The 18,098-nt window shown below is 30.0% G+C and overlaps 2 protein-coding genes across 2 annotated transcripts; both read right to left on the bottom strand.

The window, feature by feature from the left end:
- Positions 1 to 2,403: 2,403 nt before the first annotated feature.
- LOC110664648 (receptor-like protein kinase FERONIA) lies at positions 2,404 to 4,011 on the bottom strand. The gene is given in 1 exon segment (XM_058143139.1): positions 2,404 to 4,011. A coding segment is annotated over 1 exon segment (1,506 nt). The 3' UTR covers positions 2,404 to 2,505.
- Positions 4,012 to 6,512: 2,501 nt separating this feature from the next.
- On the bottom strand, positions 6,513 to 11,623 carry LOC131177954 (receptor-like protein kinase FERONIA). Its single transcript, XM_058143138.1, has 2 exons — positions 10,069 to 11,623; positions 6,513 to 6,676 (listed from the first exon to the last, which is right to left on the bottom strand). Exons 1-2 carry the CDS (start codon positions 11,621 to 11,623, stop codon positions 6,513 to 6,515), a joined length of 1,719 nt encoding a protein of 572 aa, XP_057999121.1.
- Between the last annotated feature and the right edge of the window lie 6,475 nt (positions 11,624 to 18,098).

The raw sequence follows: 18,098 nt of genomic DNA, 5'->3' as shown, positions 1-18,098 counted from the left end.
AAAAAAAAAAATGAAGTAGAGTTCCTGTCGGCTGCTTGTTTGTCTTATATGAAGAAAGAAGGAAAAGCGTGCAATGAAAATTTTCCATGTTTGCTTAATGGTAGTTAGAGCAAAATATCAAGGCAGACACAAAAAGAAATTATTGTTAATTGATTGTAATTTCGGGATTATAGTTCCATGTCTATCATCTCATTGCTGGTCCTAATCCTAAAAGCTTTGGCTGCTCCATGATTGAATGTTTGATCACTTAGTACTATATCAGTATACGCATACACTTAGGAACCTACAGTGTGTAATGGTAAATAAAAGACGTTACTATTAATTTCCTGCAAATTCCAAAAATTAAATTGCCATTTCCATTATGAATTAAACCAGAAACATCAACAACACTATAATTTAAGACATTCTATGTCTTTTGTTCGCGTAGTCTGCGAAAATAGTTTGCCGGATCATCCTCAAAGTCATCCCTGAAAATGCTATAATTCCTTCCTGGAGCCTTCATTGTTTTCCTTTCAGCACTAGAAGATCCTGAGCCTGAAATCAAAGTAACCACACCACAAGCAAAAACAATAACTCCAGCCACTGCAACAATAATTGCCAAAGATACATCAGCTGCTTCAGTGTCAATGTCTTCTGGTTGGGATCCGGAAGTCCCATTCTTTGGGCTGGCGTGCGAGGCACTGAGATTTCCAACGAAACGTATTCATCTCAGAACCCCTAATGGACCCAAAGAATTAAGAAATAAAGAGCCGCAAATGGGCCTATTGTTGATACAAGAGTGAATAAGACCCAATCTTAGTTGATTGGACTCTGATCAAATTTATTGTTGATATAACTGTTATTAAAAATATTTTTTGTTTGAATATTGTAATTAAAAATATTAAAAAATTAAATTTAATATATTTTAATCATAAAAATATTAAAATAATAAAATAATTTTTTTACATTACTTTTTTAATGTGCTTAAAATGATTTTTTAAGTACTTTTCTAATTTTGAAAAAAAAATGTCAAATAAAGCTTAAAAACTTTTCAAATTTCCATGGTAAATCAAAATATTAGACTCATATACTTCAAAAATAATTACAATTTATTTACTTATTTTCAAGTTAAAGACAAATTCAATTTTTTTTTACTGTAATTATATAATATAGAAATTATATGCATGTTGTTTAATTGAATGCTAACTCAGCACTAAACATGAAACATGTCTCAAAATATTTATTATTTTTATGTTGAATAAAATGCAATTTGTTAATAAAAAAGATATTTTATTATAGAGTTCAATTATGAAGAAAGCTACTTTATTATTTGAATATATGGATTTTTAAATCTAAATATATGCCCCCTTTTAATTATATAGAGAAACTGTAATTCATATATATGAAAACTCTAACAAAAACAAGTTTGAGTACTTTTGAAACAAGTTTGGGTGGATTCAAAATTGAAAATTTATACCCTATCACATATTAGGTAGGGTTTGAGTTCAATATCACAGCAGATACTTGCTATCCAAACCCGTTTAGGGTAAAATCACATTACACTTTTTATAATTTTCTCTTAACATTATTATTTCTTGAATATTAGCATCATGTTTAAAATTTTATTTTTGAGCATATTTATTTCTATATTTACCATTATGAATAAATTCTTTTTAATATTATATGATTTTTTTTAAATGTAGTTATACTGTACGTAAAAAAATATTACCTTGATACATTAATGTCAAAAAATATTTGGAGGAAATAATTAATAATTATTTAACAAATAAAAATTAAATTCAGTTTTAATAGACATGTTATTCAAAACTTTAATACAAATTTAAATTGTATTTAACATAATTAATTGATAATTTTATATCAATAAATTTTATAATATAATTTTAAATATAAAATTTTAAAAATAAATATTAAATTAAATTATTAAAATAAAAAATAAATAAGTTATGCAATATACAGGCAAAATAATTAATTAAGTTAGAACTTTAGCTAAATTAAGATATCTTAGCTTATGTTACTCCTTAAAATTAGTTGATAGGAGCAAGCATTCACCATGATTGTAATATGTGTGATCTTCTCTGAAATTTCATTGAGAGCAAGCTGGGAGGTTATTTTAGAAAAAGAAAAAAAAAGAAAGGCGAAGTAATCATTCCCATATATTGTGAGTTGCTAACATAAATTATAAAAGGTCAATTTAATTAAATGTAATGAAAGAAATTGTTTTATCCAATTTTTGTATTTCTCTGTTCTTTTGTCAACCAATTGAAAAGGAAAAAGATCAAATGTATTACAAAGAACATATGTAAAATCAGCTTACATGGTGCCAAAACTTCTCTTGTTTTCAAGTAGCGACGAGACTCATTATCGAGCTTCTTTATTTATTTATTTTTCACCTCCCAACTGGCATTCAGATCTCTGAGAATTCCACTCATGGAGTCACATCAGAATTTCCCACCAGTACCAATAACTTTGCCTCACTAAAGTTATTAGTTGCTGCTTTGATCTCCCTCAAATTGAAATAGGGACAGAGTGACTGGGCATGGCTTTTCTTGCTTTTATTTTTTCCCTCCCTTGCTGCTTTAATCCAGAAAGCAAGCACGCACAGGATATTAGGATAAGGAATACCAAGACCACTCCGCTGACCGAGCAGCCAATGATGGTAAGTAGTCTTTTCTTTGAACTTCCGGATGTTCTAAAGGAGGGATTAACTAGCGATCCCTGCCCTTGGGGTGGATAGACTACGGCGAGTTCTCCACCAGAATTGCTTAATTTGAATATCTCCACCCCATTTAAAATCGCGTCATAGTATTGAGGCTTCGTTTTGGTGTTGGGGTGCAGCTCCCCCCAAAGATCCTGAATCCTTTCTCTCTCCTGTGGAAACTTTGCGATGTAGTCCTTGTACACGGGAATACCTTGTCCACCGCTCCATGCAATGACATCAGCTTGATCCTGGGCTGTTTGATTGTTGATGTATATAGAAAATACTCTCTGGTTTATCTTTGTTATATTCCGATCAAGCTCACAGGAATGGAGCCTGACAAGATAGATAATACCAATTTCAACAGGAAAAAACCAATTTAAGTTATAATTTAAGTTGATTGCAGCATTAGTTCCCATAAAACGGCAGGGGCGATAAACGACAACAGGTGCAGTGTATGCGGATACTGTTGGTGTGTAGCTAACATTAAGATCAAAATCATATGCCAGTTGCCCAAAAGCAGCTCCAAATACGTATTGATCGTCCCTTGTCCAAGTGCGAAACATCCCCGTATCTTATTAGGGAGAAACAGTATCTCCTCCCACATTGATTCTGTAAACTGTCCCAAGTGCAGATGTATTGTGCAGTCTGATTGGTGCAGAATAGGCAACAAAAGGGAGAGGAGCATCCTCGCCTCGTACGTAGAGATGCAATGGCATCGAAACAACTTCAATTCCATTGACAAACTCAAACGCATCAGAAGCATTCGAAGAAGGGCTAAACGTCAGATGGAGTGAATGGTTTTTCGCATGAATTATGAATTCCTTGAAAAAAGTATATACGTTATTGTAATTGGCAGCTAGAGAAGCACTGAAGTTGGAAAGCAGAGTATGGTGACCACAAGTAACTGAGAGAATCGCTTTCGAGGCATCCAGACCAGAATAAAAATATGGATAGAAGTAAAGACGGACAAATTTTGGGCCGGGTGTGACATTGAAGATGTAGGTGAATTCAGAGTAAAATAGCCGAGCGGTCTTGTAAGGAACTTGAGAGACTCCAGGGTCCATGGAAGAGGCCGTCGATACTGTAGAGTTTGTATGCCGATTGAAAGCCACAAACTTTGATCTGACATCGCCAGTCCTGTTCCGGCCATCGAAGGACAAAGTTTGCAAAGCATAGGAACCACAATCTAGTGCAATATTTTCTATGGGAACATAAGAAATGTTATCTGCACAAAGGGAGTCCTTGAGATAGAAGAAGGAGAAACAGAGGAGCAGAAAGATGATAATGTGCAGGGACTTAGGGCAAGGTTTCATGGCGGTTATTACTTTTTATTTTCTTCTAATAAGACGGATTTCACTAGTTGTGTTTATTTTGATATTCAAAGTCGTTGATTGAGGTATAAGAATTTACAAGCAAAAAGCCAAAGAGGATTTTACCGCGAGAAAGGGGAGGGCTACATCCCACTCCTGTTGTATACCTATCAATTATTATTCACTTCATTTTACTCCATTAAATAAAGGGTATTTAGAACTAAAATCTCTATAATTATAATATTTTTTTTAATTTTATTTTAAAACTTTTTAATTCATAATTAAAGCTATATTGTTACACTACAATAAATAGTTTAAACATTATTAAACTAGTAATTCAATAATCTGAATATTCTGAAATTTAGAATCTCATTTTGTAAAAATTAGTATAAAAATTAAATAAATTTGAGTTGTACATTTCAATAACTAATCCTAGTGGAATTTGGCAGCTGTTGCATAAAATGGTGATTCCACCCACGTACAGACCCAGTCAAATAATGCCCCACACGGTAGGCATCGGCGTCGTAGTTTGAAATTTTTATATAAAATAACCCCAGGGGTGTGGTCGAGCGGTTGGGGCTCGTCCTCCCTCAAGTAACGTCCCAGTTTCCATCCAGCGTTGTGTATGGAGCGCTTAAAAACCTGGGGTTAATCATCTTGCCCTTTGAGGCACCCACAAGCTGGCACAGGGAGATTAGTCTGGGCTGAACAAAATGTGTAAAGGCCTGAGATACCTCCTTGAAAATGCATCTAAAAAAAAATTTTATATAAAATGGGTAAATTTTAGCTTGTTGATAACGGAGTTACAACTCAAAGAGAGATGTATAAGTTTGACCGACATATGGAGCTATAATCACCTCCATAATCAACTCTTCATCCCCTGCTTTTTGCCTCATTGTGTAAGTTGGATGATTGAATCGTTGAATATGATATTTGTTTGGTTTGATTCTGCTCAAGGAATCGAATTGAAATTGTTAATTCAACGTTCAATTATATGTTTTTATAAAATTATTATTTTTAATTTTTTTTGCTTCTTTCAATTCTTTGAACTTTATGTTAATGAAAATTTTTTTGTTAACTTTTGTTTGAAATTAATTTGAATTGAAGCTTGTTCTTGTGAGGCTGTGGATAGCAGAGAACAGAAACTTAGAGTTTTGAAAGAACTAATTTTCTAAATTGAAAAGAAACTTTTTTTTTTTTAATTTGATTCAATTTGATTTTTTTATAATTTAATTTGATTTAGTTCTAATAAAACTTTATTTTTAATTTTTTCAATTAGTTGTGATATAAAATCAACAGTTAAGAGAGGAAAAAATATTATTGAATGCAGTTGATGTACATGCACCCTCTACGTATATAAGGAAAAATTGATTTTTTATTTCTAAAAAAATATTATTTTTTAATCCTCTTGTTCATCCAATGATTTTTCAAAAACAAAAAGTTTGGGGTGATATGGATTTAGAAAGAATATTTAAAATTAAAAACTCTGAATTTTTAGTTTTTCTTTTTTATGGATAATGTTACATGACAATTATATCTGTTCCGCCCATATATATATATATATATATATATATATATATATATATATATATATATATATATATATATAATTTAACCCTAAAAATTTAAAATCTAAAATTCAAAAATTTTAAATCCTAAATCTTAGGATTCTAAATTTTAAACTCTAAACTCTAAGTTTTAAATTTTAAAATTCTGAACTTTAAATCATAAACTTTAAATTCTAAACTTTAAATTTTAAATCTTAATTTCAAAATCCAAAATCTAAACAGTTAAATTTAAATCTAAATTTAAAAAAATTAAAATAGAGTTAAGACATGTATAATTGGATCATTTAACATTTTTCTTATTTTATTAACGTTGAAAATTATCTAAATTTTATGATTAAATTGTATTTATTGTATTAATTATTCCACAACTACATTTACAAAGGCCATAATAAAATTAATTAATAAAAATCATATAGTCTAATTTACCCCTTCCATGATTAATATTTGTCTCTTAATTTATTTTGTATATATAAATTTTATTAATGATTGTGGCTTATAGTTGTCCACAACATAAGGCAACGCTCACTCGGTATTGACTTATGAAATTTGTCAATGTGAAACTAATTTTCTTTCAACAAAAGGAAAATATCACTGAAAATAATATTGTGATAGAGGATGGAAAAGGCAGAAGAATATTCTCGTCGGCAGCCTCTGGTTTGTCTTATATTTCAAGATTTGAAAGAAGAGCGTGTGATGAAAATTTTCCAATGTCATATTGCTTCATGTTAATTGGAGCAACATGTCAAGGCTTACCCAAAAAGAATCTTTTTGTGAAAATTTTCCAATGTCATATTCCTACATGTTAATTGGAGCAACAAGTTATAATGCTTCATGTCAACTGGAGAGTTCAGTGGCACTGAAAATTAAATTTCGATTTCCATTACTAATTAAAACAGAAACATCAACAACACTGTAATTTAAGACCTGCTATATCTTTTAGCCGCATAGTTTGTGAAAATAGCTTGCAGTATCATCCTCAAAGTCATCCCTGAAAATGCGATAATTCCTTCCAGGGGCTTCCATTGTTTTCCTTTCAGCATTAGAAGATCCTGAGCCTGAAATCAGAGCAACACCACAAGCAAAAACAACTCTTCCACCCACTGCAACAACAGTTGCCAAAGATACATCAGCTGCTTAATTTAGTGTCAATGTCTTCAGGTTGCGTTCCAGAAGTCCCATGCTGTTGGCTGGCATGCGAGGCACTGATATTTCCAACGGAACGAATTCATCGCAGAAGCCTAATGGCCAAAGAACCAAAAAATAAAGAACCGCAAATGGGCCTATTGTTGATGTAAGAATGAATGAGACCCAATCTTAGTTTATTGGACTCTGATCAAAGTTCACGCTGTTTAGCATTGTTGTATGCCTGTTATTAAAAATATTTTTTGTTTGAATATTTTAATTAAAAATATTAAAAATTAGATTTAATATTTTTATAATATTAAAATAATAAAATAATTTTTTAAATTAAATTTTTAATACTGTCTAAAATTATATATTTTTTTAAAACGCTTTTTTAATTTTGAAACTCAAAGTCAAATTAAGTCTAAAAACTTTTCAAATGTTCATGATAATTCAAAATACTAGATTCATATATAATATAATCTGTGGTCGAACTTAATAAATTGTCAACAACATATAGGATATATCATTTGAAAATTTAGTAATTATTTCTTATTTGAATTTAAACTTTTCTATATATTTGTGTTCACACCAATTTAGTGATGATAACCGGGCAAGTTTTTAATAAGTACATCAATCTAAATCCTAATAATATGTGTTTGAGTACATTTTAATTGAGTTTAGTTGTATTCAACTTTGAAATTTTAAATATACCCATCACAAGTTTGGGTAGCATTCGAGTTCCACACCCCAGATATCCACTACTAGGGGTGTGCAGTTTTCGGTTTAAATTGAAAAATCGAACCGAATCGATTAATTCGATTCAATCGGTTCGGTTTTAAAATTTAATCGGTTCGGTTCGGTTTATAATTTTGATAATTTCGATTAATCGGTTTGGTTCAGTTATTTTCATAAAAAAATCAAAAAAACCGAACCGAACCGAAATTATTAATATATATAGGAAATAAAAAAAATCGAATCAAATTGAATCGAACCGAATCGAACCGAACCAAAATCAAAGAAAACCGAACCGAACCTAAAGATTTTTTAGTTTTGATATCTAATTTTTTTTTTGTTTTTATGTTTTTATTATTTAGATTTAATGTTAAAAATATGAAATTTTATAAATTTCGATTTGATCGGTTTAAAATTGAACCGAACCGAAATTTATCGATTCGATTCGGTTCGATTTTCTCTTATCAATCGGTTCGGTTCGGTTTTTAAAATTTTTTATTTTTAATTTTTGGTTTTATCGGTTCGGTTCGGTTCGGAACCGAACCGACCGTTTGCACACCCCGACCAAATCAGTTTAGTTAATGGGATAACAAGTAGCGGATGGTTGCAGTACCCTAATCTATTTAGGTAAATTTCTTTAAATTTATATTTTAAAATTTTATTTTATTCAAAATTTTTAGTTAAATTTTTAATTTGTTATTATTTGACATTTCGTTTGATATAATTTATGAAGATTCTTATAACATGATTATTTTTATTTAATTATTTTAAATTTAGATTTTTTCTATAATTTTTTAATATTTTGAACTCGAGTGTAGGTATCTGACCTGCATATCCTCTATGCATAAATTTTTAGTAAAAAAAAAAAAGCAGTTAAATTCTAATGGATTTGGATGGATTCAAGTATTATGTAATTGAGCTCAAGTTTGGATATCCTTGATTTTGTGAATAACCTAACTGATACCATCCCTAGATCAATTATGTTAATAAAAGTGAATGTTGCTTATTTAAAGCACAACACATACACAAAATGAATATGATAGAAATGCATATGTTAAAATGAATTTTTAATATTATTATAATAAATAATATTAGAAATAATCACATCCGTTAAAAAAATATACGTTGCACATATGAAAATGTGATAATGAGTGCAGCATGAAAATGTGATAAATTAGTGGTGAATAGTAAAAAGAGAAAGGAGGAAACATAAATAATATGAAGTGAAATAATATCAAAACATTTATAATTTTTAAATATTAATATAAAATTAGCCTCAAATAGAGAACATAGTTAAATGGCGAAAAAATATACATATAGCTAGTCTCAATTAATTTAAGATTAAAACTTAATTATCGTTGTTAAAATCTACTTTTTTTTTTTAATCTAATGTTTTTTAGAATAATAAAAATAGAAATTAATTATGTTTATATCATTATTTTAAATTTATTATCAACTTTTATTAAAAAAAATTATGCAATAACTTTAGAAAATATAAAGGCAATGCATTACTATTTAGAAAAGAGCATAAAGAGTTTAAAAACATAAACGAAAGGCATAAAAATATATTATTATAAAAAATAATTTTTCTTTATTTTTATTTTATTTTGATGAAAGTGACGTTATAATTATTTTATCAACATAATGATAATTTATAAAAATAAAATATTTATGAAATAAACAGAAGGATGGTTCTCCTTTCTCTTTCTTTACGTGTTCTAAGCTCTCAAAACTAACCAGGCATACAACTTTACTTTGCAAGTTGAAAACTTTGGTTGGGTAATTTTTCTATGGTTATATTTTGTTCTAATAGCATATGTTAAAGGGCAAGTGCTTAATTAATATGTAAGCTACAGCTTTAGTCAAACTAAGACATCTTAGCTTATATTACTCCTTAAAATTAGTTGGTAGGAGCAGGTATATCCACATGTCCTTGATTGTAATCTGTCCACTTATGTAGTCTTCTAGGACATTTCAATATTGTTTCCTCCCCTTGCGTGTGATCTTGCCTGAAATTTAACAAGGAATCGGAGAGGTCATTTTAGAAAAAGAAATGTGAAGTAATCGTTTCCATGTATTGTGAGGTGATCATATAAATTATAAATTTCTCTTTATTTTAAAAAGTTAAGTGAGAGAATGTAACGGTAAACAATATAATGTATGAAATAATTACAGTGAGAGTGTTATAAAGAAGACTTTTAAGTTAAGTGAGAGAAAACTTTTAAGTTCAAGGCTAGGATATATTACTAATTTTTTTTATTAATGAGATTTATAGATCTTTTGTTAGAAGGGACAGTTGAAATTTGAACTCTCAATTTAATAAAAACTTTGATTGTATAAATTATAGAAAGGGAAATTTAATTTAACCAACGAAAGAATTTTTTGTCTAAACTTTTTTATTTCTTTATTCTTTTGTCAGCCAATTAAAAAGGAAAAAAATAAATGTATTACAAAGAACATAGATCAGCATACATGGTAGAATTACATTTTGGAAACTATTGGATGCCAAAACTTCTCTTGTTTCAAATGGTGATGAGAGTCGTTATGGAGCTTCTTTATTTATTTATTTGTACTTCCCAACTGGCATTATGATCTCTTGAGAATTCCACTCATGGAGTCAATCAGAATTTCCCACCAGTAAGAATAACCTGTGCCTCATCAAAGTTATTAGTTGCTGCTTTTATCTCCCTCAAAGGGAAATAGCGACAGTTTGATTGGGCATGGCTTGTCTTCCTTTTCTTTTTTCTCTCGCTTGCTGCTCTGATCCAGAAAGCAAGCACGCACCGGATAAGAAATGCCAAGACCACTCCGCTGACCGAGCAGCCAAAAATGTTAAGTAGTCTTTTCTTTGAACTTCCGGATGATCTAGAGGAGGGATTAACTAGCAATCCCCGCTGTTGTGGTGGATTGAGTCCCGCGAGATCTCCACCAGAATTGCTTAATTTGAATATCTCCACCCCATTTAAAATCGCGTCGTAGTATTGAGGCTTCGTTTTGGTGTTGGGGTGCAGCTCGACCCAAAGATCCCGAATCCTTTCTCTCTCTTGTGGAAACATTGCGATGTAGTCCTCGTACACTGGAATACCTTGCCCACCGCTCCACGCAATGACATCAGCTTGATCCTGGGCTGTTTGATTATTGATATATATAGAAAATACTCTCTGGTTTATCTTTGTTATATTCCGATCAAGCTCACAGAAATGAAGCCTGACAAGATAGATAAAACCAGTTTCAACAGGAAAAAGCCAACTTAAATTATAGTTTAAGTTGATCGCAGCATTAGTTCCCATAAAACGGCCGGTGCGATATACGTCAACAGGTGCGGTGTATGCTGGTACTGTTGGTGTGTAGCTAACATTAAGATCAAAATCATATGCCAATTGCCCAAAAGCAGCTCCAAATATGTATTGAGCATCCGGTTTCCAAGTGCGAAACATCCCCGTATCTGATTTGGGAGAAACATCATCGCCCCCTCCCACATTGATTCTGTAAACTGTCTCAAGTGCAGATGTACTGTCCAGTCTGATTACCACAGCCGGATACCCAACAAAAGGAAGAGGTGCATCCTCGCCTCGTATGTAGAGATGCAATGGCATCGAAACAACTTCAATTCCGTTGACAAACGCAAACGCATCAGGAGCATTCGAAGAAGGGCTAAACGTCAGATGAAGTGAATCGTTTTGCACATGAATTATGAATTCCTTGACAAAAGTATGTACGTTATTGTAATTGGCACCTAGAGAAGCACTGAAGTTGCTAAGGAGAGTGTAGTGACCACAAGTAACTGAGAGAAACGCTTTGGAGGCATCCAGACCAGAATAAGAATGTGGATAGAAGTGAAGACGGACAAATTTTGGGCCGGGTGTAACATTGAAGATGTAGGTGAATTCAGAGTAGAATAGCCTAGCTGTCTTATAAGGAACTTGGGGGACTCCAGGGTCCATGGAAGAGGCCGTCGATACTGTAGATTTTGTGTACCGGTTGAAAGCCACAAACTTTGATCTGACATCGCCAGTCCAGTTCCGACCATCGAAGGAAAAAGTTTTCAAACCATAGGAACCACAATCTAGTGCAGTATTTTCTATGGGAACATAAGGAATGTTATCTGCACAAAGGGAGTCCTTGAGATAGAAGGAGAAACAGAGGTGTAGAAAGATGATAATGCTCAGGGACTTCGAGCAAGGTTTCATGGTGGCTTTGATTTTTTTTAATAAGACGGGTTTCACTAGCTGTATATATTTTGATATTCGTGGAATGAGGTTGGAGAATTTATTCCGCAGACAGCTAGATATATGGCAAAAAGTCAAAGGGGATATGATGGTGAAAGGGAGAGAGGTTTATATTCTATTGCGCAGTGGTAATTCAATAATCTGAATATTCTGAAATTTCGAATCTCATTTTATAAAAATTAAATAAATTAAATAATTTTTTTTTTATTTTGATAACTCAGAAAGAGATTTATAAGCTTGATTATATTGACACATGGATCTATAATCTATTGTTACTTGCCGGCAGGTTCTGATTTTTCTTATATTTCAAGAATTGGATGAAAAGTGCAATGAAAATTTTCCAAAGTCATATTGCTTCACGTTAATTAGAGCAACAAGTCAAGACAGAAATCTATTGTTAATTGATTATAATTGCTCAATGCTAGCTGGGAATCCACATCTATAATCATCACCTTACTGCTCCTTATCCTTACGGCTCCTTACAGCTCCTTACAGCTCTGGTTATTGCTCCGTGACCACGATTGAAGCCTTGTCCTATAACAGTAAATGTATACGTTTAAAAAACGGAATGAGGTTACCTCATGTAATTATTGGAGAGTTTAATTTAATTTATTTTTAATTTTTGATTTAATTTAATTTATAATTTTTTATTTATATTTAAATTAATTCAATTAATAAAAATATATAATTATTTAATTGTTTTTTTTAAATATTAAAGTCTTATTTTTATATTCTATAATTAATTAATAAAAATAAAAATATTATTTTTATTATTCAATATTATTAATTAAACTGAAAATATAAAAAAAAATATTTTTATATTTTCATATAATTAATTAAAATTAAAAGTTATTACTATTCCAATTAATAATATTGAATAATAAAAATAATATTTTTATTTAATTAATTATACTATATAAAAAAATAATATTTTAATATTAAAAAATAATTAAATATTAAATAATTTATTTAAATAAATTATTTGATATATAAACAAATTAATTAATTAATTATGCAATATAAAAATAATATTTTAATTTTAACAAAAGTCATTTTTAATATTATTTAAATAAAATAATTAAATATTTTAAAAATAATATTAAAATATTATTTTTATATTATATAATTTATATAATTAAAATATTAAATAAATTATTTTTATATTATATTTTAATATTAAAAAATAATATTTTTATTAATTGAGCTAATTTGAACATAAATCAAAATTTATAAATTAAATTGAATTAAAAATTAAAAATAAATTAAATTGAACCTCATCGATAAGTACAAAAAACAAATTCAACCTTATTCCTTTAAAAAACTAAGTTATGGGCAAATGAAAGAGGCAGTGTGCAATTTTTTTCCTGCTAATTCCAAAAACTAAATTTCCAATTCCATTACTAATTGAAACAGAAGCATCAACGGCGCTGTAATATTTAAGACCTGCTATATCATTTATTCGCTTAGGTGTGAAAAAATATTAAAATAATCAAATTAATAAATTATATATTTCTTCAATTTCTAAGATATTACATAATGTCCATAGTTAGTGCGTGTGTATATGTGTGTGTATTGTTGCTAATGTAAATATTTTATATTTATTAAATTTTGATTAGAAAATTAATGGAAATTAAGAGATATGTGAGGAGAAAAAATAAATAAATTTTTATTTATGGTAACTTGTAAACCTCTAATTATAGGCAGTAGGAAATTTAAGTTTATTTAAATTGAAATTGAGGGAGTTCTAAGTTTTAAGAAACAAATTAAAGTTAAGTGATGATATTAAAAAAAAAAAAAAAAAAAAAAAACTAAAGTTGAGTGATTATAAGTGAAAAAATAACCCATGTTAACTTGAAAACCTACAATAGCTAGTTGTAGTGATATCAATGATACTCAAATTGAAGTTAAATAAGTTTCAAGTAAAATAATAATAATAATAAAATTTAGTGACTTCATGAAATAACTTGAGTAATCTCAAGTGATAATTACCCTACTGTATATATTAGGATTCATTGATCAATAATACATTCAGTTTCTCTCTCTACTCTCTATTTCTATTTCTCTCTCTCTCTCTCCCTCCCTTTCCTCCCCTCCCCCACCCCACCCCCCTCTCTTTCTTCTTCTTCTTCTTCCTTGATTTGTCTTCATCTTCTTCTTCTCCACTTTCTTCTATTTTCTTCCCCTTTCCTCTATTTTTTGTTGGGTTGTGGGAGTCACAACATTTGGTATCAGAGCAGTTCGAACCTGAGGATCCAATGCACATTAACTCAACTGGTGAGAAAGAAGAAGTGATGGAGAACCTTAATTCTAGATTGCAAATTCTAGAAGAACAAGTACAGTCTCAAAATCAAAAGATAGAGAATTTTGGCTTGGAGATTCATAAGAGCAATTGAGAGGTTAAAGAAATGATGGCTCAAATGATGAAGATGATGAGGGCATTGTTGGGAAAAGGTAAAGAATCTGTAACTCTTTTGGGGAAAGAGCCTGTTATTAGTTCAGTGCCCAAAATTCAGTCCAAAGTCAATGAAATTGGGGTAAATGTGAATGAATCTAGAACTAATGGGATTGGAAAATGAGGTATATTGCCTCTACCTAGGGTGAGAGAAGTGGGATAATTCAATAAGGGTTTCCTGTTGGATTTTTTATTTAAAATATATATATATATATATAAAATAATTAAAAAATATATCTTTTTGACTCAGTAAAGTTTGTTCCCTATTTTTTGAAAACTAATTTTTAACGTTACTTGCTTGCTACTTTTAAAGATTAGTGGCCTAATATCTTTGATTAGTGGATTAAAACTGGAGATTTTTTTATCATTAAAAAATGTATATTTTTTCCAGTTCATGAACCACCCATTATTGTCACCAATTTTTTTAATCTACCAAAGGAAGCAATTTTTCTGTCTGATGTTTTTGGGTATATCGACCAATAAATTCTGAGCATTGAGAATAACTGGTTCGGGGAACTCTTAGCTGCACACAAGAGCTCCAACGGATTAAAGTATCTTATGAGAGGGACGTGGTTGATTGATTACTAGGTGCAGACGGGCCATTTCCTCTCAAATGGTAGAGCCAAAATTCAGTGTGCTTCAATCCATAAATTCACATGCTACTCTAATCCTTTTTCTCTTGATTTTATATTGTTATCATTTGAATTTTATTTTTTGTTTGTGGTCCATATTTACTGTTTTTTATTTAATTGATTATTGATTTGGTATTAAGTTTTCTTACAATCTTTGAGAGGAAAACGTTCATGCTTGATTGTTGAAATGGATGTGTTGAAATCTTTGTCTAGCAAACCAGAAAAATTTATTGGATAAAATTTCCTTTGTTGGCAACAACAAATGAAATTTTAGCTTACTGAATTAGGACTATTTTCTATGATTTTGACTAGATTTAAGGATAGCGAGTCTTCCTTTCCCACTAAAAAAACTGTTGCAGTTGTTTCATCCACTAGTCAGTTTACTACTGCTAAGGATGATTTAACCGATAAAGATATTTTACGTCATGGAAAAATCTTAAGTGCCTTGTCTGATAATATTTATCATATTATCTGTCATACCAAAACTGCTCTTGAATTATGGGAAGCTTTAGATTATAAATATGGCACTGAAGAAAAGGGTTTGAAAAGATGTTCCAATGAAAAATGGCTTGATTTTCAAATGGTTGATGGAAAAAGTGTTTCTGACCAAATTCATGATTTTGAAAACATTATTTTTTACATGAAAATAAAAGATGTTTCAATTGATGATTCTATTTTGGTTACATCTCTTATTAAAAAATTACCACCTTCATGGTTCGATTTTGCTAGAAGTTTGAAACAGAAACCTAAAAATTTTTCTTTTGATGAATTTCTTGTCTCCTTGAGAATTGAAGATAGGCATTGTCTTACACAACCCCAAAACAAAAAAATTGAATTTCAAGCCAAGGCACATGTTGTTGAAAATTTTCACAAACCAAAATCTAAGAATTTTAAGAAGGTTGCATCCAAAAAGAATTTGAATGGGAACAACAACAATATAATGAAAGGTAACAATTTTAATCAGAAAAGGGGTGTAGAATGTTGGGTTTATGGAAAGACCAATCATATTGCCAAAAATTGCTTCAAGCGTCATGGTCAACACAATAAGGCACCTTCTAGTCAAAAACCACAAGCTAATATAGTGACCATTGGAGATAGCTCCCAATCCCCATCTCACAGGTACTTTGTCTCTAACCTAGAGTCCAGTATAATTTTTTCAAATGAGTGGTGGATAGACTCTGGGGCTAATGTTTATGTGTGCACTGATAGAAATTATTTTGCTTCATATCAGGTATCAGGCACAAGATCTGTGAGAATGGAGAATGGGAGTGAGGCTAAAGTCTTAGGAGAAGGCCAAATAAAACTGGAATTGTCTTCTGGAAACTTTCATGTATTAGATGGAGTCTTTCATGTTCCTTCTATTAGGAAAATTTTAATTAGTACATCTTTGTTAGATCAGCATGGTTTTAAACTTATTCTTGGTTCTAATAAAGTTGTTATTAATAAACATGGTAATTTTATTGGTAAATTTTATTTGGTTGATAGACTTTATAAGTTGAATGTAATGCCTTCTTTTATTAATACAGTTTCTTTTACTTCTATTACTAATATTGAATGTGATACTTTTTGGCATGGTAGACTTGGACATATAAATTTTGATACTATGAAAAGAATGATGAGTTTGGATTTAATTCCAAAACATGAAATTAATAAAAATAATAAATGTCAAATTTGTGTTCAAGTAAAACAACCCAGGAAACCTTTTAAATCTGTGGAAAGGGAAACATGCTTGTTAGAATTGATTCATAGTGATATTTGTGATAGTAATAATGTTTTGACCCATGGTGGTGAGAGATATTTTGTTACATTTATTGATGATTTTTCCAAATTTTGCTATGTGTATTTAATTAATTCTAAAAGTGAATTATTTGATAAATTTAAAGTTTATAAAGCAGAAGTTGAAAATCAACTAGAAAGGAAAATAAAAATTTTACGTTTTGATAGAGGTGATGAGTATTCTTCTAATGAAATGAATGATTTTTGTGAATTGCATGATATTATCCATCAAGTTACTGCTCCATACTCACCTCAATATAATGGAATAGTAGAAAGAAAAAATATGACCTTAATGGATATGGTTAATGTTATGTTGCTTAGTTCTGGTTTACCTAATAATTTATGGGGTGAGGCTTTGTATTCTGCATGTCTTATTTTAAATAGAATTTCTTATAGAAACTCCAGTAAAACACCATATGAATTATGGAATAACAAAAAACCGTCTTTGAAATATTTCAAAGTGTGGGGGTGTTTAGCTAAGGTTAATATTCCTATTACTAAGAAAAGAAAAACAGGTCTTAAAACTATTGATTGTGCTTTTGTTGGATATTCTTTGAATAGTAATTCATATTGTTTTCTAGTATTACATTCTGATATTCCTGAAATTTCTAATAATACTATTGTAGAATCCAAAGATGCATGTTTCTTTAAAAATGTATTTCCTATGAAAAATGTGTTATCTAGACCTGTTAACGAGGGTCATTCTAGTTCTAATCATAATAATGTGAGTTCATATGAACCTAGAAGAAGTAAGAGAAGTAGAAAAACTAAAGTTTTTGGTACTGATTTTTTCACCTTCTTGCTTGAAGATGAACCTAAAACATATAATGATGCTGTGATTTCTGTTGATGCTCCATTTTGGAAAGAAGTAATTAAGGGTGAGATGGATTCTCTTACTTCTAACAAAACTTGAGTTTTATCTGATCTTCTACCTGGTTGCAAAACAATAGGGTGTAAATGGGTTTTTAAGAAAAAAAATTAAGGACTAATGGTTCCATAGAAAAATTTAAAGCTAGGTTAGTTGCTAAAGGTTTTAAACAAGAAGAAGGAATAGATTTCTTTGACACTTATACACTTATTTCTAAAATTACTACTATTAGGCTTTTGATTGTTTTAGCTTCTATCCATAAGCTAGATATTCATCAAATGGATGTGAAGACAGCCTTTTTAAATGGTGAATTAGAAAAAGAAATTTACATGGATCAACTAGAAGGTTTTGTAGTACCAAGACAAGAGAAAAAAGTGTTTAAGCTTGTAAAATCCTTGTATGGTTTGAAACAAGCCCCTAAGTAATAGCATAAAAAATTTGCTAAGATTATGTTATCTGATGATTTTAATATTAATATTTTTGATAAATATGTTTACTGTAAGAAATTTGGTGATACTTATGTTATTCTTTGCTTGTATGTAGATGATATTTTAATTTTTGGTAGTAATATCCATGTTATCAATACAACCAAATATTTTTTTATCTAGTAATTTTGATATGAAGGATCTAGGTCAAGTTGATGTAATTTTAGGTATTAAATTATTGAGAAATAGTAACAACATTGCTTTAACTCAATCTCACTATATT

This window comes from Hevea brasiliensis, chromosome 2 (assembly GCF_030052815.1).
Source record: "Hevea brasiliensis isolate MT/VB/25A 57/8 chromosome 2, ASM3005281v1, whole genome shotgun sequence".
Taxonomy (NCBI): domain Eukaryota; kingdom Viridiplantae; phylum Streptophyta; class Magnoliopsida; order Malpighiales; family Euphorbiaceae; genus Hevea; species Hevea brasiliensis.
This window is presented reverse-complemented; position numbering and strand designations above follow the sequence as displayed.

Coding starts and splice junctions, on each gene's coding strand:
- LOC131177954 (XM_058143138.1), bottom strand. CDS start 11,623: ATGAAACCTTGCTCGAAGTCCCTGAGCATTATCATCTTTCTACACCTC. Junction 6,677..10,068: donor GGCACAGGTTATTCTTACTG/GTGGGAAATTCT, acceptor CTGTTGTTGCAG/TGGGTGGAAGAGTTGTTTTT.